At 39.4% G+C, this 23,049-nt stretch overlaps 2 protein-coding genes across 2 annotated transcripts; one reads left to right on the top strand and one right to left on the bottom strand.

Moving 5' to 3' along the window:
- Positions 1–1,298: 1,298 nt before the first annotated feature.
- On the bottom strand, positions 1,299–12,276 carry LOC112053541 (zinc finger protein 271-like). Its single transcript, XM_052889845.1, has 11 exons — positions 11,959–12,276; positions 9,969–10,371; positions 8,452–8,572; positions 6,110–6,302; positions 4,923–5,230; positions 4,413–4,879; positions 4,069–4,365; positions 3,899–4,021; positions 3,424–3,723; positions 3,123–3,303; positions 1,299–2,592 (listed from the first exon to the last, which is right to left on the bottom strand). Exons 1-11 carry the CDS (start codon positions 12,088–12,090, stop codon positions 2,406–2,408), a joined length of 2,712 nt encoding a protein of 903 aa, XP_052745805.1. The 5' UTR covers positions 12,091–12,276; the 3' UTR covers positions 1,299–2,405.
- An 868-nt stretch (positions 12,277–13,144) lies between these two features.
- On the top strand, positions 13,145–18,029 carry LOC112054375 (putative nuclease HARBI1). The gene is made up of 5 exons (XM_024094146.2): positions 13,145–13,700; positions 14,402–14,598; positions 14,950–15,082; positions 16,299–16,437; positions 16,909–18,029. Exons 1-5 carry the CDS (start codon positions 13,467–13,469, stop codon positions 17,196–17,198), a joined length of 993 nt encoding a protein of 330 aa, XP_023949914.2. The 5' UTR covers positions 13,145–13,466; the 3' UTR covers positions 17,199–18,029.
- Positions 18,030–23,049: the final 5,020 nt, after the last annotated feature.

Below are 23,049 nucleotides of genomic sequence, written 5' to 3'. Positions count from 1 at the left end.
CTGTAATCAGTTAAATGTATAGGTGACTCAATAATTTTAAGACCAAAACATGTAACACATTCTAGCAAATAAATGATTTGATTTGATTTGAATAAATAAATAACCAGAGTAAGACTGCGGTCAAGCAACTATACGACAATGATATAAAACCAGTTTACATAAGGCGATGTTGTTACAGGTAGGTATATTATGCTTACGATATCTAAGTGTTTAAAAATAAAACCCAAGTGGGAAAAGGGGGCTTTGTTATCTTTGTTATGAGTGTAAGTCAAAACAAACTAGCAACAGAATTTAAGATTAAAATATTATTTTCACTACTTTTCCACAGAGACGCTGTCTTTTTTTAATTTTTTTTTCTGTAAAATTTGAAAGATCTGATTTTTGTTAAACATTACGGATTAAATTACCAATGTAAGTAATATTTTTTACAAATAATGTTTCATTTGTTTTGTAAAAACTTTGAAGACAATCCATAATCTTATTTTATTAAGTGTAACTTAATTAATCAGTAATGTTTAACAAAAATCAGTTTCTATTAATTACAGCAGCTATATAGATTTGAAAAACCGATTCAAGATAGAAAATTTTTAAAAATCTGAAAAAAAATATAGTTAGGTATATAACTTGATCATCCTAGGATTTTTATTTCAACTATTCAAATTAGTTTTAGTTAACTATAGTCCATTTACTAATTCCGTAGAATTCTGACATTTATATGTATTTCCGTTTCCGGTGTTTCTATAATGTAAAACAGTTCCCATAGATAAGTTGAAAATTTCAACTAAAACAAAACTTATTCTTTCGATTCTTTAAATGAAATTTATACAGGCTTAAGTTTCAATTAAATTATAAATCAATTTAATATTATCTGAATTTTAAGTAACACAATTTACAAAATATCAAATTCGATAGAAATGACGTGGGGAAAAAAAATATCGTCAACTAGCCATACCAGGGAAGATAACAGATTCCACAAACCTTTTAATAAAATGCGATGCTATTTTCAACTACAAAAAAATTCATTTCAATTGAATTTAAGTCCAAATGCAATTTCCATAGTTATAATCACCAATAATAATTGTTGTCTTTATCCTGTAGAGGCACCTGGCAGCTATTTGTTAACTACAGAATCGTCGCCATTACAATTTTGACCTTTTTATTTAGGTCCTTAAAATTTTTTGACTTTTAGTTATTTATTGCATTATTTTTTATAGTGTATCTTGAATTTGCGTTTCACCCATTAATTACGGGACACCGTATGTAAAGAAGAACAAGTACTATCAAAATGAAACAACACACACCTTTCATATAAACACTTATTTATTAATTTGTAGATAATATATGCATCAACATTTTGTATTTAATTTTAATAAATAACTATTTTAAAATAAAACAAAGTACAGTACAACCTTTTTATTCATAGACACTTAATTTCTCAACTTTTTACATACATTTATTAAACTCCATAGTATATAACCCGCGGTTTCATCCGCGTTGATTCCATTCCTGTGGGAGTACGGGGATAAATGCGACCCGCTGATAATGTAGAGTTTCATTAGTGAACTATCTAATCTGTATAAATTTGTGGAGCCTGCAGACCCCTCGGCGTAATAAGTGGATTGTGACTTGGGATGGCACATGGCGTTGCTTTGACGAGTCGTGGCATAGCGTTGTCCGTTTTCGTGTCTTGGCTTAATGAAGAGTGTTGTGACGTCATGTAGTAACTTGGAATGACATATAACGTGGCGTTGTCGTGTCATGACGTAATGTGGAGTATTTTGGCGCCATATAGTGACTTGGAATGACACATAGCGTTGTGTTAACGTGTCGTGGCGTTGTCGTGTCGTGGCGAGTAGTAACGAGCGGGTAAGTGTTTTGTTGCCTGGAGTGGCGCTTGACGTGGCGTTAATATATCATGTCGTGGGTTAACGATTCGTGGCGTGGCGTTAATCGGGTTTAACATGATCGGTTTGTACGCTGAGTAACGCAGAAGTCTTTATGGGCTCCTCAACGGTACCACTATGTTGTGCTGTTTCAACAGCTGCTTCTAATGACAGCGATGCCTGAATTATGTGTGTGTATCTAAATAAGTTCTACCTAGCACTGTATCATGACAAGACACTGTAACTAAAACCATCGACTTTTTAGAAACTGCAGTTTTTAATTTTACGTCCCCTACTAATAGCTAGAAAGTAAATTTGAATAAGTAAATTGAGTAATGTGGATTTTTGTAGAGTTATGTAGTGTTTGGAATGAGACATAGCGTTGTGTTAACGTGTCGTGGCGTACCGTCGTCGTGTCGTGGCGAGGTGTACCCAGTTGGGGACTGTTTTGTTGCCTAAAATGGCGCGTGATGTAGCGTGTTTAACCGTTCGTGGCGTGGCTTAACGATTCGTGGCGTGGCGTTAATCGGGTTTAACGTGATCGGTTTGTGCGCTGAGCAGTGCTGACGTCTTTATGGGTTCCTCAGCGGTTTGTCCGGCGCGCCTGCCGGGCCGCTTCGGAGGTACCACGATGTTGTGCTGCTTCAATAAGTGCTTCTTCCAGTGGCAACGCCGACTGAAGCCGGTTCGACACACGTCGCACTCGAATCTGTAATACAGGGATTTATATTTATTTTGACGGTAGGTAATTTATTTATTTATTTTATACACATATATATATACGCCGACGAACCAAACTGACATAGCTCAGCGTGTCGCGGAGTTGAAGTGACATAGTTCGAAGAGCCGATGGACCTTGGGGTCCCAAGGTGCTGGAATGGCGACCCCGCACCGGAAAGCGCAGTGTTGGTCGACCCCCCACTAGGAGGACCGAGGATATCAAGCGGGTTGCAGGGAGCCACTGGATGCTGGCGGCTCGAGACCGTTGTGCTTGGAGTTGCACGCACCGTTTGACGCGGTCGTGCGAGTCCTGGTGCCGGCGCAGGTGCGTGCGGTCGGAGAACGCCTTGCCGCACGCGCCGCAACCGCGCGGCAGCCGCACGTGCGGTACTGTTGCACGCACCGTTTGACGCGGTCGTGCGAGTCCTGGTGCCGGCGCAGGTGCGTGCGGTCGGAGAACGCCTTGCCGCACGCGCCGCAACCGCGCCGCAGCCGCACGTGCGGTACTGTTGCACGCACCGTTTGACGCGGTCGTGCGAGTCCTGGTGCCGGCGCAGGTGCGTGCGGTCGGAGAACGCCTTGCCGCACGCGCCGCACGCGTGCCGCCGCAGCCGCTCGTGCACGCTGCGCTCGTGCTCGCGCAGGTTGGACGCGGTGTGGTAGCTGTTGGGGCAGCGCGCGCACTGCCACTTCTTGATGCCTGCAACACACGAGCGCACTGTGCTGTACCGACAGTGACACGCACGCACGCACGCACGCACGCACGCACGCACGCGTCGACTCACCGGCGTGTATGAGCAGGTGCTTGGCCAGGTCGTACTTGTTGTTGGTGCGGTAGTCGCAGTGCGTGCACGCGTGCGTGGGCGGCCGGTGCGTGCGCAGGTGCGTGTAGTGCGAGCCGCGGTGTACTGACAGTGTGACACGCGCGCACGCACGCACGCACGCGTCGACTCACCGGCGTGTATGAGCAGGTGCTTGGCCAGGTCGTACTTGTTGTTGGTGCGGTAGTCGCAGTGCGTGCACGCGTGCGTGGGCGGCCGGTGCGTGCGCAGGTGCGTGTAGTGCGAGCCGCGGTGTACTGACAGTGTGACACGCACGCACGCACGCACGCACGCGTCGACTCACCGGCGTGTATGAGCAGGTGCTTGGCCAGGTCGTACTTGTTGTTGGTGCGGTAGTCGCAGTGCGTGCACGCGTGCGTGGGCGGCCGGTGCGTGCGCAGGTGCGTGTAGTGCGAGCCGCGGTGTACTGACAGTGTGACACGCGCGCACGCACGCACGCACGCGTCGACTCACCGGCGTGTATGAGCAGGTGCTTGGCCAGGTCGTACTTGTTGTTGGTGCGGTAGTCGCAGTGCGTGCACGCGTGCGTGGGCGGCCGGTGCGTGCGCAGGTGCGTGTAGTGCGAGCCGCGGTGTACTGACAGTGTGACACGCACGCACGCACGCACGCACGCGTCGACTCACCGGCGTGTATGAGCAGGTGCTTGGCCAGGTCGTACTTGTTGTTGGTGCGGTAGTCGCAGTGCGTGCACGCGTGCGTGGGCGGCCGGTGCGTGCGCAGGTGCGTGTAGTGCGAGCCGCGGTGTACTGACAGTGTGACACGCACGCACGCACGCACGCACGCACGCGTCGACTCACCGGCGTGTATGAGCAGGTGCTTGGCCAGGTCGTACTTGTTGTTGGTGCGGTAGTCGCAGTGCGTGCACGCGTGCGTGGGCGGCCGGTGCGTGCGCAGGTGCGTGTAGTGCGAGCCGCGGTGTACTGACAGTGTGACACGCACGCACGCACGCACGCACGCGTCGACTCGCCGGCGTGTATGAGCAGGTGCTTGGCCAGGTCGTACTTGTTGTTGGTGCGGTAGTCGCAGTGCGTGCACGCGTGCGTGGGCGGCCGGTGCGTGCGCAGGTGCCTGTAGTGCGAGCCGCGGTGTACTGACAGTGTGACACGCACGCACGCACGCACGCACGCACGCGTCGACTCACCGGCGTGTATGAGCAGGTGCTTGGCCAGGTCGTACTTGTTGTTGGTGCGGTAGTCGCAGTGCGTGCACGCGTGCGTGGGCGGCCGGTGCGTGCGCAGGTGCGTGTAGTGCGAGCCGCGGTGTACTGACAGTGTGACACGCACGCACGCACGCACGCACGCACGCGTCGACTCACCGGCGTGTATGAGCAGGTGCTTGGCCAGGTCGTACTTGTTGTTGGTGCGGTAGTCGCAGTGCGTGCACGCGTGCGTGGGCGGCCGGTGCGTGCGCAGGTGCGTGTAGTGCGAGCCGCGGTGTACTGACAGTGTGACACGCACGCACGCACGCGTCGACTCACCGGCGTGTATGAGCAGGTGCTTGGCCAGGTCGTACTTGTTGTTGGTGCGGTAGTCGCAGTGCGTGCACGCGTGCGTGGGCGGCCGGTGCGTGCGCAGGTGCGTGTAGTGCGAGCCGCGGTGTACTGACAGTGTGACACGCACGCACGCACGCACGCGTCGACTCACCGGCGTGTATGAGCAGGTGCTTGGCCAGGTCGTACTTGTTGTTGGTGCGGTAGTCGCAGTGCGTGCACGCGTGCGTGGGCGGCCGGTGCGTGCGCAGGTGCGTGTAGTGCGAGCCTCGATGGACGAACAACTTGCCGCATACCTGTAGATTTATATTACAACATATGGGTGTCTTTTTAATGTCTAAACATAAGCTAAACTTCAAAGTTTGAAATATTGCCGATAGGTAGGTCCTTCATGTCACAAGATATATTTTAGTAAAAGTGCTCGAAAACTTTTTGATTTTGTTCCTCTTCTACTGTTTATCAATACTGTCAGGCATCACAGAAATCTATACCGCTACATTGTCTATTTTTAACAGACTCAGAAGTGGTTTAAACAATACGAAAACCAAAGTCGAACAAAGTTTATGATTCACAACATTTGTCAGGACAGTTAATTAACAAATTAAACTGTAACCAAAAACCAAAATAAGACCCTTGAATAACAAAGAATGACCTGGAGTGGAGTCACGCACTTGTGAACGTTGTGTGTAGGGTTCAGGGCACCCTTGACTGTTAACAAACACTCCCCTTTTCCACTCAAGTCTCTCTCCCCGCCTATCCCAAGTAACCATTAAAGAACTACACAACAAGAAATGTAGACGGCTCGAATGCCACGAGCTACTGAAGCCGACTTATGTCCTTCCACTTGCACATTCAACATTTTTACAGTAATATGACTTTCCTCCCTACGCATTACATGTCCATACCAAGCTAACCTTCTACTCCTCAATTTTCCTGCACTGGCGCCACCTTTCCAACTTCCTCTTATATACTCATTCCTTATTTCATCCATTCTTGTCACACCACACATCCATCTCAACATACACATTTCGTTTACATGCATTCGTTTACTATCCGACCCTTTCACCGCCCAACAAACTGATCCATACACAGGTCTTACAACCGTTTTGTATATTTATATGTGCTACGCTTTAAATAATTATATTTATATAGTGTGTTAAAGAAATAAATTATACCTCGCACATAAACGACCAAGCCTCCTTGTGGACTGTCTCCCGGTGCTGAGCTGCCTCCTCCTTGCTCCCAAACTTGAGCTGGCAGCTCTCGCAGAACAGCTTTATGAACTTGAACTTCTTCCTCCGAGCTGGGACGGTGCCCTTCTTTTTGTACGGACCACGTTTTTTAACCACTTGTTTTTTCTTGGTTGTCCTGTAATTAATACATTCATACCATTAGCGTTTTATCCATTAATTATGGGACACCCAGTATACATAAAATCCCACTTCTGATATCGACGGAGCCGTAGTCGAAGAGCGGGTTCTACGTTTTACGTGTCAAGGATGGCTTGTACACAAAGTAACACTATAAATTATCACTAAAACTTTCTAATACAGTTCTACCCTTTAAATTGATCAAGCACAGCGCTGATACTATCACATGTAAACCAGAATTAACTATCGTATGGCAAGGGAGTCAGCCACCAGCTGATGTCAGACTTGTAACTGATTCCAGTTGGGTTAAAGGACCCCTTTACAGTTAACTAATACTCCCCATTCTCCGCTCATGTTGGCTCCCAGCGGAGTAACTAACAATGCAAAGGCCTTACTTCTATTAACTCACCCACTGAAGTTCCGAAAAACTATCACTATTTTAACACTGCACCATTACTATTTAACAAATGGAAGACGAGTATCCATTCCGAGATCGCGATTAAAACTGAGCTACTCAACTAGCAGGCTACAATGGAGGCAAGGTGCCCCACTCTGTTAAACGTACCGCCTACGCGCCATTTCAACGCAATACTATTGGACGAGAGTCACGTGATAAATCTTTCACAGTCTTATTTATTTAAACAGTAAATAATTAAATCCCAATTACTTGAAAACCTGATTCTAATATTATCACAATGATAAACGTAGATTTTGCTAACCGATCAAATAATTTACTCGCCGACACGGCCATTCTGACCATCGCACGTCCTCGGCCGATTTATCTGACTACATTATCTTTAACATTAAACCCAAGTAAAACCCTTTTATTACTGCTCGTCCATTCTGACATTGAGACACTTTATTGATTGTACTAAATTATTTACCGTCATGTCTAGTCATTGCATCAATCAGTTAAATTCCAGTTCTGTCATAACACTAACCTGAAATTCCCACCGGCCAACACAATGTCGACCATGGGAATCCATGTATAATTGAATATGGACTTGATAATCTATTCTAATATAATTTCTTAATTAGTCCAGGTCTGGCTGGTGGGAGGCTTCAGCCGTGGCTAGTTACCACCCTACCGGCAAAGACGTACCGCCAAGCGATTTACCGTTCCGGTACGATGCCGTGTAGAAACCTTTCGGTTTCTACACGGCATCGTAGATTACACGGGTGTAGATTTTCATCCTCCTCCTAACAAGTTAGCCCGCTTCCATCTTAGACTGCATCATCCACCATCAGGTGAGATTGTAGTCAAGGGCTAACTTGTAAAAAAAAAAAAAAATAATAATAAGTAAGCCTGTATGTCTATCTGTCTGTCTGATACCTTTTCACAGCCAAACAGCTGAACCAATCAAAATGAATTTTGGTATAGTAGCAAATGGGACCTTGGAGCAAAAGATAGGGTTCTTTTTGACCATAAAATAAAAATAGAAGGGGGTGAAATAGAGGTTGAAAGTTTGTATGGAAAGTCCTTAATTTTTCGAGTTACAGTTTTAATGTTCATAAACCATTAAAAACCATAAAAAAAATTACGAAATATTATGTGATTCTTTTCAGTTGTGTGCATTTTAAGAAATTAAATATCACGTGTCTCAAACGGTGAAGGAAAACATCGTGAGGAAACCTGCATACCTGCATAATTTTCTTAATTCTCTGCGTGAGTGAAGTCTGCCAATCTGTATTGGGCCAGCGTGGTGGACTATTGGCCTAACCCCTCTCATTCTAAGAGGAGACTCGAGCTCAGCAGTGAGCCGAATATGGGTTGATAATGATGATGATGATGATGATGTTTTTTTTTTTTTTTTTTTTTCTCTTGATGATGATGTGATTCAAGATTTTTTAAAATTCTACCCCTAAAGAGGTGAAATAGGGGTTAAAAGTTTACATTGATTTCCATGCGGAGGAAGACGCGGGCGTCCACTGGTAACATATAAATACTAAAATAAAAATTGTTGAATAAAAGTTAAAGTTAAGTTGGTCTGGTTAAAAAAATTTGGCTCAGTAAAAGTATATTCAACCATTCATAAGTTTTCAAAAATGTCGAAAAACTCAGGCTGTATGGTCAACAATAACTGGTTTTTCAACAAAAACAATCAACAAAATTTGGGACAAATTAAAGATGGATTAAAAATATTTACCTGTGTTTAGCCTCTGTATGTGATATTTCTGAAATATTTTTGATTTCCAAACCATCATATTCAATTGGTAAGTATTCACTTGGTTCATAATCACATTTCTCCTTTTTGACAATGGGTAATTCTGCAAGCACAAATACATCTGTTAAATATATATTTTTTAAGCTAAATAAAAATTCAAAATTAATTTATTCAATTAAGCTTAGTTTACAAGCACTTTTGAAACATCAAGTTATGTCATAGTTTAATTTAATGGTGGTAATTATAGTTGAAAACTTAAAATTAAAGTTACGTGTTCCAAATACGCCTTGGTCCGAGAAGAGCCCACAACAAACTCAGCCATGATTTTATTTTCGTTTACCACCATTTTACAAACTTATCTAAAATTAAGTTAACAATTGTTTAATGCAATTCACCAAGCTTTTTTGTCATTTATATAGTCAATAACACTATAACATAAATACGTTAGCAAAAGGTCATTCATCCCTAAATATCGAAATCTCTTAACATACAAAGATGGCATTAGGCAGGGAGGTAGTGTATATGTGTGTAGTAGACATCCACTAAGAACAGATTTTGAAACAGCATCAGATGTGTATAGTACAGACACTTACCAGATACTGATAGACACATGTGTTACAAGTTCCTACAGGTGGTATTCACATTAATTATTTATGTTATTGTAGAGGGAAAGTATCAGTGTCAGTATAAATAAGAGGGTATTTGATGACTTGACCTCAGTTTGTTAGGCAGCGTAGACGCCGTCACGCTGCCAGTCACAATAGTGATTTTGTGATTTTGTGTTGTAATTATTGTTTATTATAAATTGTTTAGTGTAGGCATGGAGGACATGGGCAGGGAATGTGATTGTTAGCTAGTCAGAAGGGATCCCTTAAACCTACTCTCAAGGTCACAAGTGCTGTGACCTGCTCGAGGTGTTTCCTCTACCACAAAATAATGGTACAATCACTGTCGCTGCTACCTGTCACATCAAACTCACAAGCTCCTGGAGACTGTGAACTGTGCTGACTCTGTCTCGAGCCAGAGGAAACACCTCTGCATATTTTATACAATTGCCTAGCTCTTATACATAAACGCAACCTCCACCTAGGGCACTTCATAGTAAGCCCGGAGGAGGTAAAACACATCCCTGTGAACAACCTGCTGCTGCACCTGGCAGCAAACAGTATTGGAGGGGAAATCTAGTCAGTCGCGATCACAATAGATCGGTAACAGTCAACATGATACAGGGACCTCTTGATTAATTTTTTTAAAAAGAGCAACTGTTGAGTTTCTTGCCAGTTCTTCTCAGCGTTCCGAACCGGTGTTAAAATCTGTACAAATAGTCAACTGATGTTTCAAAAGTGTTTGTAACTTGTAAACTACTTGAAATAAATGAATAAAGTGAGCCTACTTGAAATAAATGAATTTTGAATTATGGAATTTTGAATTTTAAGAAAATGAAAACAGGGTAAGATTAAGGAGGTTAGTGGAACAAAAAGAAATCATACATGCCTTACCCTGGCAATCATAAGTTGATTTGTCAGCATCATGAAAACTGTTATTAAATTTATTTTCGTTCACAGAATCAACATTAAAATCCTCTGTTATATTGTCTTCAGACACAAGGTCACTTAAGCTATTGTCATTAATATATTCCTCAAGAATATCAAAATTTTCTTTTAATTGGTCCTTTTTTATATTCTTGTTATGTTCTACTTCATCTCCATTATTATCACAGTTGTCAATTTCAATTTTAACAGTTTGTTTGGACTCGTCAGGTTCATCCTTAATTTTATTCTTTAACAGATTTTTACATATTTGTTCAGTGAGAATGCACATTTTTTTGAACTTATGAGCTAGTTTCAAGCTGTTTTGACAGCTTCTACATATTTGGTTCGGCAGTCTGGTCTCTTTTATTATCTGTAAAACAAAAATCACTTCAAAATATTTACTTAACACATTCGCTGCGGTACAAGGTCAATTGACCTCATACGTCTAGCGTCTTCAAGAGTTAGGAGGTCGATGGACCTCGTATCGGACCACATAAATCTAGTATGAGGTCACAAAACCTTATACTGCACCAGGGGAAAGTACAGAAAATCAGTGCTGCAGTAAACTTATTAATTTCATTATCATTAGCAATCTATTTTCAGCTCACTTTTGGGCAAGTCTCCTCTCAGAATGAGAGGGGTAAGGCCAAAAGGCCATGATGGCCCAATGCGGATTGGCAGACTTCACACACGCAGAGAATTAAGAAAATTCTCCAGTATGCAGTTTCCTCACAAGGTTTTTTTCTCACTGCTTGAGACAAGTGAATTTCTTAAAATGCACATAATGTTGGAGGTAAAGCAGTAACAGTAGGAGATGCATGCCTCAAACCTGACTCGACCTACACTCTGTACCTCGAATCTGAGGCAGAGGTCCTATCCACTGGGCTATCACGGCTCATTACTAATATGATATACTTATTAATATAGTTTCTTTGGTTAACATACAAATCTTAGCAACTACTTACTGGTTTGTATTGAAAAATATTATTTTTATGGTTAACAGTCCATTCCAACCTTCCTTCCTTCTAACAAGGAAGGCAACCAATAGTAGTTTAATATCAATAATATAGAAGTGGCACAGTGGTATGAGTGGATTTACAAGACAGCGGTCCTGGGTTTGATACCCGACTGGGCTGATTGAGGTTTTCTTAATTGGTCCAGGTAGGAGGCTTCGCGGAGGCTAGTTACCACCCTACCAGCAAAGACGTACTGCCTAGGGCTTTAGCGTCCGGTGCGATGAGCGCTAATTTCCAAATATCTTCTCCTAAAAATAGGGACACAGATAAATGGGCTATAGTCTGGCAAGTTTGTTAATGACACTCCTATGATATGCAAGCGACGGGGGGAAAGACTGCGCGGGTGTAGAAATCGTGCGTGCGGGGAGGTGAGCTGCATCCATCGTGGGTTTTTATTGTTTGCTACACGCCCCCCTGCCCGAGAGTCTTAACGTAACATTGGGATTTGGGAGTGTTACGAACGAAGATGCCAAACTATATTAACGACTACAGCTCATGCGGATTAATTTTACACCTGGCTCGAATGATATTTGTACTATGTTTGGTAGCTATATATAGCCCTTCTTGATGAGTACTGTTTACCAACAAACAAATTAAAAATGAGGGTATAATGCACTAGTCATTTCACACCTAATAACAATTAAAATTAACTTGTTCTTAAAATAACGAAAAAAAATTTGATTAATATGCTTAGAACAATTAGATATGGTTAGGATATTTTATAAGCAAACCATACATAATTTAAATTAAATAAGTTATGAAATGATGTGTGTTTTCTACCTTTATTCCTAATTTCTTTGTTGGTAAACAGTACTCATCAAGAATGGCTATCTATATAATGGTGTCACGTTAATGTGCATGAGTTATATTTTATTTTGGTTTTAAATGTTGTCTTCTGTTTCCTAAAGTATTCTTAATCTTTATAAAAGCTTTGTACTTACCCTAATTCCTGTACAATATTGTATATTATCTAGAAACTTTCCATTAAATAAACAACTCATATTGTTTTTTGGAGTTAAACAAATCCTACAAGACTTGAGGTTTTTATCTAAATCTACTGATGCAGTTTTCATTTTTTGGTACCTCTATTGAAAGATTTATTTATAAACTTTGAATATGTCACGAAATTAGTACCAAGGTAACGAATGTATAGAATATCAACCTGATAAAAGTTTCAAATACTAATCTATTTTTATTAACAAACGATTTGTTTGTATCATTTTCTTAATTTATTTTCTATTATGACAATCAACAAAGACAAAGAATAAATTAAATAATGGACGGAAATGGTAATTTAGAACCACAGATTAATATACTACTATAGAACCACAAAACAAACGTCAAACAGAGTCACATACCTGTGTTCAGAGACTTTAGAGAGTCTCAGTCATCTGTGGTTTTCTATTTCCGGCAGCATTGCCAACTTGTACGGAATTCCCCAAATTTAGGGGAATTTAAACTTCTATTTGGTGGCTTTCGTGGCGTAGTGGTAAGCGCGGTGGATTTACAAGACGGAGGTCCTGGGTTCGATACCCGGCTGGGCCGATTGAGGTTTTCTTAAATAATCAAGGTCTGGACGGTGGGATGCTTCGGCCGTGGCTAGTTACCACCAAACCGACAAAGACGTATCACCAAGCGAGATTTAGCGCTCCGGTACGATGTCGTGTAGAAACCGGAAGGTGTGTGGATTTTCCTCCTCCTCCTAACAAGTTAGCCCGCTTTTACCTTAGATTGCATCATTACTTACCATCAAGTGAAATTGCTGTCAAGGGCTAACTTGTAAAGATTAAAAAAAATATAATAAAAAAAATAATTACCTACTTTTGCGATTGATGCCCACAAATCAATCACAAAAAATGCAGAATTGCAAAATTTCAATTCTGCATCTATCATAAGGACAATACTTAATGACTTCTACGGGAGACTTCATAAAAATACTTTTTATAAATTATACTATTTTACATGTGCTTGGGGAAATTGCTTCAACTTGTAGGGAATTCAGAAATGAATAATGGCAACGTTGGTTTCCGGTGTTTACTGTTTTTGTTTTGGTGTTTTACCACAGACGACAAATGAAGGTTTTTAATTTTTTTATAGTCAGAATTCAAGAATTTTTTTTTTCAAGAAGGCCAGGCGGCGGCCAAGTAACCAAGTATAAAGTTAAAGTAAACTAAGGTTAAATATTGCCAAGAAAATACTATGTACGAGCCTGCATAATAAATTCATTAAATATCTATTTTATCACATTTTTACCGTTACAGCCATAAAGCGTGTGTGAAGCGTGTGAAGTGAAGCACCAAGGAACATATTTACTCAGGATTGGCACAAACGGCTAAAAAAAATCGATTGGCGACTGGCGTGAGTGGCGTGGCGGCCATTGTTTTTTTTTATTGGTGTTGAACACGTTGAAGTTCCGCTCTACTTTAGTCTTTACCTCTATCGCTGAAAAATGAGCCTGATGTACTTACTGTGGCAAGCAGAGAAGCAGCGAAAACGGAATGTTTCCAACAGCTTATCAATGAGACGGCGTTTACGAGACTTGAGCGACCCGTTGAAGTTGCCGGAAAAACAATTCATCGCCATGTTTCGTGTTGACAAATCGACGTTCCAGCGTTTACTGGTAGAGCTCAGAGCACGTCTTCCAGATAGTAAACGGAGTACGGCGGTTCGCAAAGAACTGAAGGTATGTAATATTACTTAACCCTGGAGTTGTCGCGTGGATTACAGTAGTCCACCCATACAAAATGGATAATATCTGTAAAACGGTTAGCCTTATCTTATTGCACTTCTAAGTACTTTCAAATGAACGTTTAAGAAACACTTTTAGAGTCACTTAAGCACCAGTCACCAATAATTGTGTCACAGGAGCTCTGCAAAGTATGATGGATTCTAAATTATGTACTCACAAGGGGAAATGTTAGTTATTCCTGCATATCGTCTCCAAAGAGTAAAAAAAAATCTTTTGTAGGTTTGGGTGTACTCTTCTATAACAAGATCCCCAAGACTGTGATGGCACTGCCAATGCATAGCTTTATTCAATGTGTTAAAAACATTTACTTAGTAGATGTTACAACACAATTGATGAGTTCCTTAAAGATCAAGGCGCTTGGAGGCTATTGGATCATCTTCACACAGGAAGCTAAACTATAAGAAATTGTAATGTTGTCATTAATTGAAAATAAATAAATAAATGTTGTAAGATATTTTTTACTTTTTTTACTGTTGAGTTTCTTGCCGGTTTCTTCTCAGCAGAACCTGTGTTCGGTGGTAGAATCTTTACAAATAGTCAACTGACGTGTCAAAAGTGCTTGTAAACCGAGCTTACTTAAAAAAAATGATTTTTGACTTAGATTTATTTTATTTATTCTTCTCATTCATTTACAGATCTTAGCAGCATTAAACTTCTATGCCAAGGGTGCTTACCAGCGCAGCATTGGTGCCTGCGACCTGAACAGCATGTCTCAACCCACATTCAGTCGGTGCTTCAATGAAGTCACAGATGCATTGAATTCACCTGACATTCTTCAAAAATATATAAAATTCCCCGTGTGTCAAGCGGATAGGAAAGTAATTATTAATGGGTGAGTATAAAGAATAATTAGTTATATTCAATGACATTTTATACTAGAGACATGTTAGGAGCTTACAAAATCACTGCATAAAGTGATCCAATTTTAATTATTTATAATGTATATGTTACTCTCAAAGACGAAGTCGCGGGCGTCTGCTATTATAACTAGCTGACGCCACGCGGTTTCACCCACATTGTTCTCTTTCCCGCCTTCCTCAATAAATGGGCTATCTGACACTGAAAGAATTTTTCAAATCTGACCAGTAGTTCCAGAGATTAGCGTCTTCAATCAAACAAACAAACTGACTCTTCAGCTTTATAATATTAGTATAGATGTTAAAATAAACTATAATGTTTTCAGTTTTATGGAAAAATTTGGATTCCCCGGCGTCATTGGCTGTGTAGATGGCATGCAGGTCGCTATACTTCAGCCAAAGAAAGAAAAGGAGGCATTTTTCAATGATAACAACTATTACTCCTTGAATGTCTTAATAGTAAGTTACTTACTTTTTTCTTTTTTTTTTGTCATATCTTTTGTATATGATAATCATCATCATCATCATCATCATCATATCAGCCGATGGACGTCCACTGCAGGACATAGGCCTTTTGTAGGGACTTCCAAACATCACGATACTGAGCCGCCTGCATCCAGCGAGTCCCTGCGACTCGCTTGATGTCGTCAGTCCACCTGGTGGGGGGTCGGCCAACTTTGTAGATGGACCAACAAACAAAATATGATAATAGTAGCGAAATAAAACAGTGTAAGTCATTTAGTTGCTTTTGTTTTAGACAATATTGTGAATTGGTGATAGCAAAAAAAAGAAACCCACAGCTCAGTTAGTTGAGGGCTCTTCTCTGTCCAAGGTGCGTTTGCAACCCTTGTCACTTGGATTTTTTATAGTTTTCCACTTTATTTATCACCATACAAATATAACATCAAGTATCAAGTGTTTGTAAACTAAGCCTACTTTAAATAAATACATTTTGAATTTGAAGGTTGTTTTCAAAATTCATTTATTTCCAGTAGGCTTGGTACGCAAGCACGTGTCTCAAACGGTGAAGGAAAAACATTGTGAGGAAATCTGCATACCTGAGAATTTTCTTAATTCTCTATGTGTGTGAAGTCCAATCCGCATTGGGCCAGTGGGGGGGACTAATAAATATAAATAAATAAATAAATAAATATACTTAAACAATACACATCACACATCTAGCCCCAAAGTAAGCATACAGAGTAGCTTGTGTTATGGGTGCTAAGATAGTTGATATTATAATATTAATATACATTTATATACTACATATAAATACTTATATAATGAATAAATACACACAGACACTGGAAAACACCCATGCTCATCACACAAATATTTTCCAGTTGTGGGAATCGAACCCACGGCCGTGGATGCAGAAAGCAGGGTCACTGCCAACTGCGCCACGCGGCTGTCTAAGACCTAACCCCTCCCATTCTGAGAAGAGATTCGTGCTCAGTGAGCCGAATATGGGTTTTTAATAATATCAGAAGTCGCCTCTAGAAATACAGGATGCTCAGAAATATTTCCCATAACTTACTTACCATCAGATGAGCTTACAAGTCCTATTATAGGTGTTGAATTGCACAAATAATATTTTTTTAACTAAAAACTTTTTATGTTTTCAATTCAATTTATATGTATAAATATGTATGTTTAACTAATGTGAATGTTTCAGATATGTGACGCAAAGCTGAACATCCTGTATGTGGATGCATCCTTCAGCGGTGCCTCCACAGACGAGCAAGTGTGGGAGCAGTGTGCCGTCAAAGAGGTGCTGCAGAATATACCAGAAACGCGGCGCTGCTGGCTACTGGGTATGTATAAGTGTTGTAGGAAATAGTAGTCTGAGACGGATATGAGAGTAAAGAGTGGGGAGTTAGAGAGGGGTACCGATCGATTTGCGGGAACGACTTGCGATATAAGGCGCTCGTCGTACGGTCGGCTTCAGTGTGTTCGTGGCGTTCGAGCCGTTCACATTTCTTGTTGTATGATTCTTTATGGGTTGAAGTCTTGAGTGGAAAAACTAGTCGGTCTCAATACACTATGTACGTCTCAATACTGACGCGTATAGAATAGACGGTGAAAAACGTAACACTGTCATTTGTTCATCGAATTTTACTGCCCATAATTTTTCCACACTATATATAATAAATCGATTCTTAAGGAGTAAACTCCAAGAAATCAAATTAAGGTTTCGAACCCAGGACCTCCTCGTAGATCCACCGCACATACTCATATCACTGCGCCATGGAGGCCGTCTAAATATGACATTTGTATTATTTCAGGAGACTCTGAATATCCACAAGGCCCTCGTATGCTGACGCTAAATTCGGAGCCTATTCCAGACATTTCCAGACATCTCGGTGCAGAGTCCTACGTTGAACTGCATCACAAAACATGGAACACCGTCCAAGAGTGCATGAAAGCACTGAGGGAACGCTGGCAATGTCTCAAAGGTCGCAAACCTCTGCACTATGGGCCTACAACTGCTGCGAAAATTGTCAACGCATGTGTCGTACTACACAATATTGCCAACTTGGGAAACGTACCACTAGTGAAGTCCAGTGTGACTTAGCATCGGTGACCAAAGACAAGAGGATTGTCCCATCAGAGGACCGCTGTGGAAATTGTTAACGCATGTGTCGTACTACACAATATTGCCAACTTAGGAAACGTACGACTGGTGATGTCCAGTGTGACTTAGAATTGGTGACCTAAGGCAAGAGGATTGTCCCATCAGAGGACTGCTGTGAAAATTGTCAACGCATGTGTCGTACTACACAATATTGCCAACTTGGGAAACGTGCCACTGGTGATGTCCAGTGTGACTTAGCATTGGTGACCTAAGGCAAGAGGATTGTCCTATCAGAGGACCACTGAAAATTGTCAACGCATGTGTCGTACTACACAATATTGCCAACTTGGGAAATGTACCATTGGTGATGTCCAGTGTGACTTAGCATCGGTGACCAAAGGCAAGAGGACTATCAGAGGACCGCTGTGAAAATTGTCAATGCATGTGTCGTACTACAAAATATTGCCAACTTGGGAAACGTACGACTGGTGATGTCCAGTGTGACTTAGCATCGGTGACCAAAGGCAACAGGGATTGTTCTATCAGAGGAGATATTTTTTTTTTTTTTTTTTTTCCTGGGTTTATCTGCGATCAGTAAGAACTATAAGCAGATATGTTCTATGATAATATCAGAGGAGATATGAGATGAGAAATTGTTATTAATATAGTTAGTTCTATGTAAATTGTATTTTGTAAAAATTTATATTTTTCTTAACAATTTACAATAAACAATAACAATTTATTTCCTTAATTCACAAATTCAAATTGTTAACAAATAAAGATCAATTTGTTACTTGATTTTCTATTACAGTTTCTATTATTTACTATTTATGATTATGATGTTTTTTTCTTGAGAGCAAAAGAGTTTTAAACTTTTCACTATGAAGATCCGATAAGTGTGTCCAAAGTTACCATTGCATGTCCATTATGATGGAATACAATTTCTGACATTAAATTCGTTGCTCTAGCAAAATTCATGATTGTCTGGCTTTTCAAAATATGAAAATCGTTGTTCTAGCAAAATTCATGATTGTCTGGTTTTTCAAAATATGAAAATCGTTGTTCTAGCAAAATTCATGATTGTCTGGCTTTTCAAAATATGCAAATCGTTGTTCTAGCAAAATTCATGATTGTCTGACTTTTCAAAATATGCAAATCGTTGTTCTAGCAAAATTCATGATTGTCTGGCTTTTCAAAATATGAAAATCGTTGTTCTAGCAAAATTCATGATTGTCTGGCTTTTCAAAATATGCAAATCGTTGTTCTAGCAAAATTCATGATTGTCTGACTTTTCAAAATATAAAAATCGTTGTTCTAACAAAATTCATGATTGTCTGGCTTTTCAAAATATGAAAATCGTTATTCTAGTAAAATTCACTATTGTCTAGCTTTCAAAATATAAAAATCGTTTTTTTAGAAAATTCACGATTGTCTGGCTTTTCAAAATATGAAAATCGTTGTTCTAGCAAAATTCATGATTGTCTGACTTTTCAAAATATGCAAATCGTTGTTCTAGCAAAATTCATGATTGTCTGGCTTTTCAAAATATGAAAATCGTTGTTCTAGCAAAATTCATGATTGTCTGGCTTTTCAAAATATGCAAATCGTTGTTCTAGCAAAATTCATGATTGTCTGACTTTTCAAAATATAAAAATCGTTGTTCTAACAAAATTCATGATTGTCTGGCTTTTCAAAATATGAAAATCGTTATTCTAGTAAAATTCACTATTGTCTAGCTTTCAAAATATAAAAATCGTTTTTTTAGAAAATTCACGATTGTCTGGCTTTTCAAATATGAAAATCGTTGTTCTAGCAAAATTCGTGATTGTCTGGCTTTTCAAAATATGAAAATCGTTGTTCTAGCAAAATTCATGATTGTCTGGTTTTCAAAATATGAAAATCGTTGTTCTAGCAAAATTCATGATTGTCTGACTTTTCAAAATGTTTGTTAAAACAAAGAATTTTTCAATCTTGTGTTGAGAGAATTTATTGGTTTGTTCTATGGACGAGCTGGTTGATGTCAAAATACTAGAAATTTCTTACAGCGATCAAAATGCAGTCTTGATGTAAGCCTTGATTAAACCCTGATTCCCTAATAGCTGCAGAAACATCAGCAACTAGGGCATCAAGATTTAATCCAGCCTCTGGATTGTGGAATCTGAATTGTGGTATCGCTTTAAGAAATTTTCAACCTAATATCTATTGGTTATCTTTGTTTCATGGTCGAAATTGAGTAAATTTTTATTTCAGCTAAATAATTGGCAAGTCTTTTTAAGCTCCTTGAAACATGGACCTTAAATAGACTTTGCATATCTTATGATGGAAATTCATTAAAAAGAAATTTCGGCTAAATAATTGGCAAATTTTTTAAGGTCCTTGAACGTTTGACCTCTGACTTTGTGTATTGTATTTTTAAAAACTTTTCTTGTTGCTAGCTAAAAGTTTGCTCCAAACGTAATTTCTTCACAGTTGCTCTGTTGATCCAGATTATTTGTTTTCTTAGTGTTGTGTTACCTCGATTTACACTTTCGAAGAATTTCCATCTATTTCACTTACGTGTGCTATCTTTTGAGCTTTAAGACTTCATGTGATAATTTATTGAGACAAAAAACCACTTTGGTTTATGGTCGAGGAGGTTGATGTCGAAATCCTCAGAATACAGAAAACCACCAGAAGGAGTGATAGCGCAAAGAAGTGAAGCCATTTAAACTACACATTTTACGATTACTCACTCTGTGTTTGTCGTGTTGTTTGACGTGCTATACAGGTGACAAATTTAATTAAATTAAGCCGTCTTGTGCTATTCCTTCGTGTAAAAATGCCGTTGGTAAAAAAAAAGAAACTGAATAGGATCACATTTCACGTGTAAGTAGCACAAATAAATATTCTTATGTTAAAATAATGAATAATTTTTACGTGAATTTAGTTGTCATAGAAACCGATGACTTCATTTTGTAAGTGTTGCCAATGTAATTGTTTTGATTTTCCCTACTTTTAATTTCAATTCAAGGATTTATTATTTATGTAAAATATTAATCAACTAAATAGGTAGGCATAGGTTCCGGCAATTAAGTTGAAATAAAATTGTGGTAATCAGCGCAGATAAAGAAAGTGTAAAATAATCTTAAAGCTTTAAAATTTTACAAATAACAATGGCGTGCTATATTATAATAAGTTCGTTCGTTTTTGTCTGTTTGTGTGTTTGTTTGCACATTTGTTTGTTTTCGTGTGCTTGTTTGATCTTTTGTTTGTTTGTGTACCTACTTGTTTGCTTGTTTGTTTGAGCAAGAGGATTAAATAAAATATTTTTATCTTCAAAACACATTCTTAAAGATATTAAACCAATTAGATGGCCTTATTTATACTTGAATTTTAAGAGACATAAAAATTAGAGAAATAAGACGAGATAATAATAACTGTGCACGCGATTGAAATACATATTTATAATAATAATATAATATAATTATATGGAATATATAAAATTATTATTGTAAATATGTATTTCTTTAGTTTGTTAGTTGATAAGTTTTATAATAACCGTCTTATTATATCTATTATTTATTTGTCCTTGTCTTAAATTTTTTAGAGTTCATTTTCTTGCTGACTCTTAGCAATCACTAGAAAACCGGTCCCACTGTTTTTATTATTTACCATACAAGTTAACATTTAATGTGATGAACTGTACACTTATTGTTTTCCTTTTAACATTATAAATTTTTACCACAAAATAGGGAAAAATTTAACAGCCTCATGTACTAGCAACATTACGCGGGTGAGAATTGCGACGAGTGCAGGCTGTTGTGTACAATTTTTGGACACACTGCGCACTATAGAATGACATCTAAACGTGGCTTCTGGTGGTTTTCTGTATTCTGAGTCGAAATCCTAGAAATTTCTTACAGCGATCAAAATGCAGTGTTGATGTAAGCCTTGATTAAACCCTGATTCCCTAATAGATGCAGAAACATCAGCAACTAGGGCATCAATTTTAATCCAGCCTCTGGATTGTGGAATCTTGAATCAGGGTATCGCTTTGAGAAATTTTCAACCTAATATCTATTGGTTATCTTCGTTTCATGATCGAAATTGAGTAAATAATTGGCAAGCCTTGAAAGTTGGACCTTAAATAGACTTTGCATATGTTATATTTGAAATTCAGTAACGTTTTTTTTTTTGGCTAAATAATTGGCAAAACTTTTATTTTACTTCTTTAGGTATTTGGTATGATAATGTTATGGAGAAAAAAAAAATACTTTGTTTTATGGTCGAGGAGGCCGATTTCAAAATACTAGAAATTTCTTACCACAATCAATATGCAGTCCTGATGTAAGACTTGATTAAATCCTGATTCCCTGATAGCTGCTGCAAATATATCGACTCTAAAAAACATAAACGTAGTAACCCGCAAAACTGAAATTGACTACTCATGCAATCATGTGGCAATTTCATTCGCTCCTCTTTTAGCATTCTCTTCAGTTCACACATTACAAATTTCTAGTCCAGTGTGGCTTTGGTATATTGTAAAATTGTACATTGCAATTTTTCGACTATAATAAAGACTCTTCGTAAGACGTATTCAAAACCTTTTGCAGATCAAAGCTCGCACATATGGTTCCCTTGTCTGTTTTATTTAGCTTCTGATGAAATATAAACCTTATATAAGATTCTTCTCTCTCATTTTCATGCTTCTGGAACTTTTTCATCTTTTCTTGAGTGTTAACGTCGAAACACTTGCTTGGAACACACAATGCATATTTATCTTTTTTAGGGATGTTGAAGCCGCTTTTAATTGTTTTTTTTGAACTAACCCGAAAATACCTTAAATGACGTGATTTTTTTTTTTTTTTTTTTTTTTTTTTTTTTTTTATTCTTGACAAGTTAGCCCTTGACTACAATCTCACCTGATGGTAAGTGATGATGCAGTCTAAGATGGAAGCGGGCTAACTTGTTAGGAGGAGGATGAAAATCCACACCCCTTTCGGTTTCTACACGGCATCGTACCGGAACGCTAAATCGCTTGGCGGTACGTCTTTGCCGGTAGGGTGGTAACTAGCCACGGCCGAAGCCTCCCACCAGCCAGACCTGGACAAATTAAGAAAATCTCAATCTGATTTCTTACCCAGGCAATGGTTTTGATAAATACGATAGAAATTAGAAACACTTTTGAATTATTCGGTAAGGTATAACTTTGTAGAATCTCTGCGGTAGTAATACGAAAAAGGGGGTAAAAGGGGTCGATCGAATATAAATTCCTTTGCCCTTGAATTACATCTTCCGCTGTTTTGTTGTGAGCTCCAAAAGCTGTGTTAAAAAACATTTACTTAGTCGAGGGTACTACAACATTGATGAGTTCCTCAATGATAAAGATGCTTGGAGGCCGTTGGATCAGCTTCCACCTTCACACAGGAAGTAAAACTATAAGAAATGTAAACAGTAAATGTTATCAATTGTAAATTATAATACTGTATGACTTTTTCAAAAGAGCAACTGTTAAGTTTCTTGCCGGCATCTTCTCAGCAGAACCTGCCTTCCGAACCGGTGGTAGAATCTTTACAAATAGTCAACTGACGTGTCAAAAGTGCTTGTAAACTGAGCCTACTTGAAATAAATGAATTTTGATTTTTTTCCAGTCTTTACACGTCCATCTTCTTAGGCGAAACCATCAATCATCGTATCTAAAATGTAAAGCATGAACCTCTGCGTAACGTCTAACGTGGCAATGAGAAATTTTTGGCATACTTTACGTCTACCTTCGCCTTCTTTTATATAATATTCATATGTTAGAGTTCTATTTGATGCAGAAATACTCGGTCATTTGACTGACCTTTTAATAGCGCATTGGGCGCAGTTT

This window comes from Bicyclus anynana, chromosome 26 (genome assembly GCF_947172395.1).
Source record: "Bicyclus anynana chromosome 26, ilBicAnyn1.1, whole genome shotgun sequence".
NCBI lineage: Eukaryota > Metazoa > Arthropoda > Insecta > Lepidoptera > Nymphalidae > Bicyclus > Bicyclus anynana.
This window is presented reverse-complemented; position numbering and strand designations above follow the sequence as displayed.

Coding starts and splice junctions, on each gene's coding strand:
- LOC112053541 (XM_052889845.1), bottom strand. CDS start 12,090: ATGAAAACTGCATCAGTAGATTTAGATAAAAACCTCAAGTCTTGTAGG. Junction 6,303..8,451: donor CATACAGAGGCTAAACACAG/GTAAATATTTTT, acceptor TATTAATTACAG/GACAACCAAGAAAAAACAAG. Junction 4,366..4,412: donor GCACCTGCTCATACACGCCG/GCGAGTCGACGC, acceptor TCACACTGTCAG/TACACCGCGGCTCGCACTAC.
- LOC112054375 (XM_024094146.2), top strand. CDS start 13,467: ATGAGCCTGATGTACTTACTGTGGCAAGCAGAGAAGCAGCGAAAACGG. Junction 13,701..14,401: donor CGGTTCGCAAAGAACTGAAG/GTATGTAATATT, acceptor ATTCATTTACAG/ATCTTAGCAGCATTAAACTT. Junction 15,083..16,298: donor ACTCCTTGAATGTCTTAATA/GTAAGTTACTTA, acceptor TGAATGTTTCAG/ATATGTGACGCAAAGCTGAA.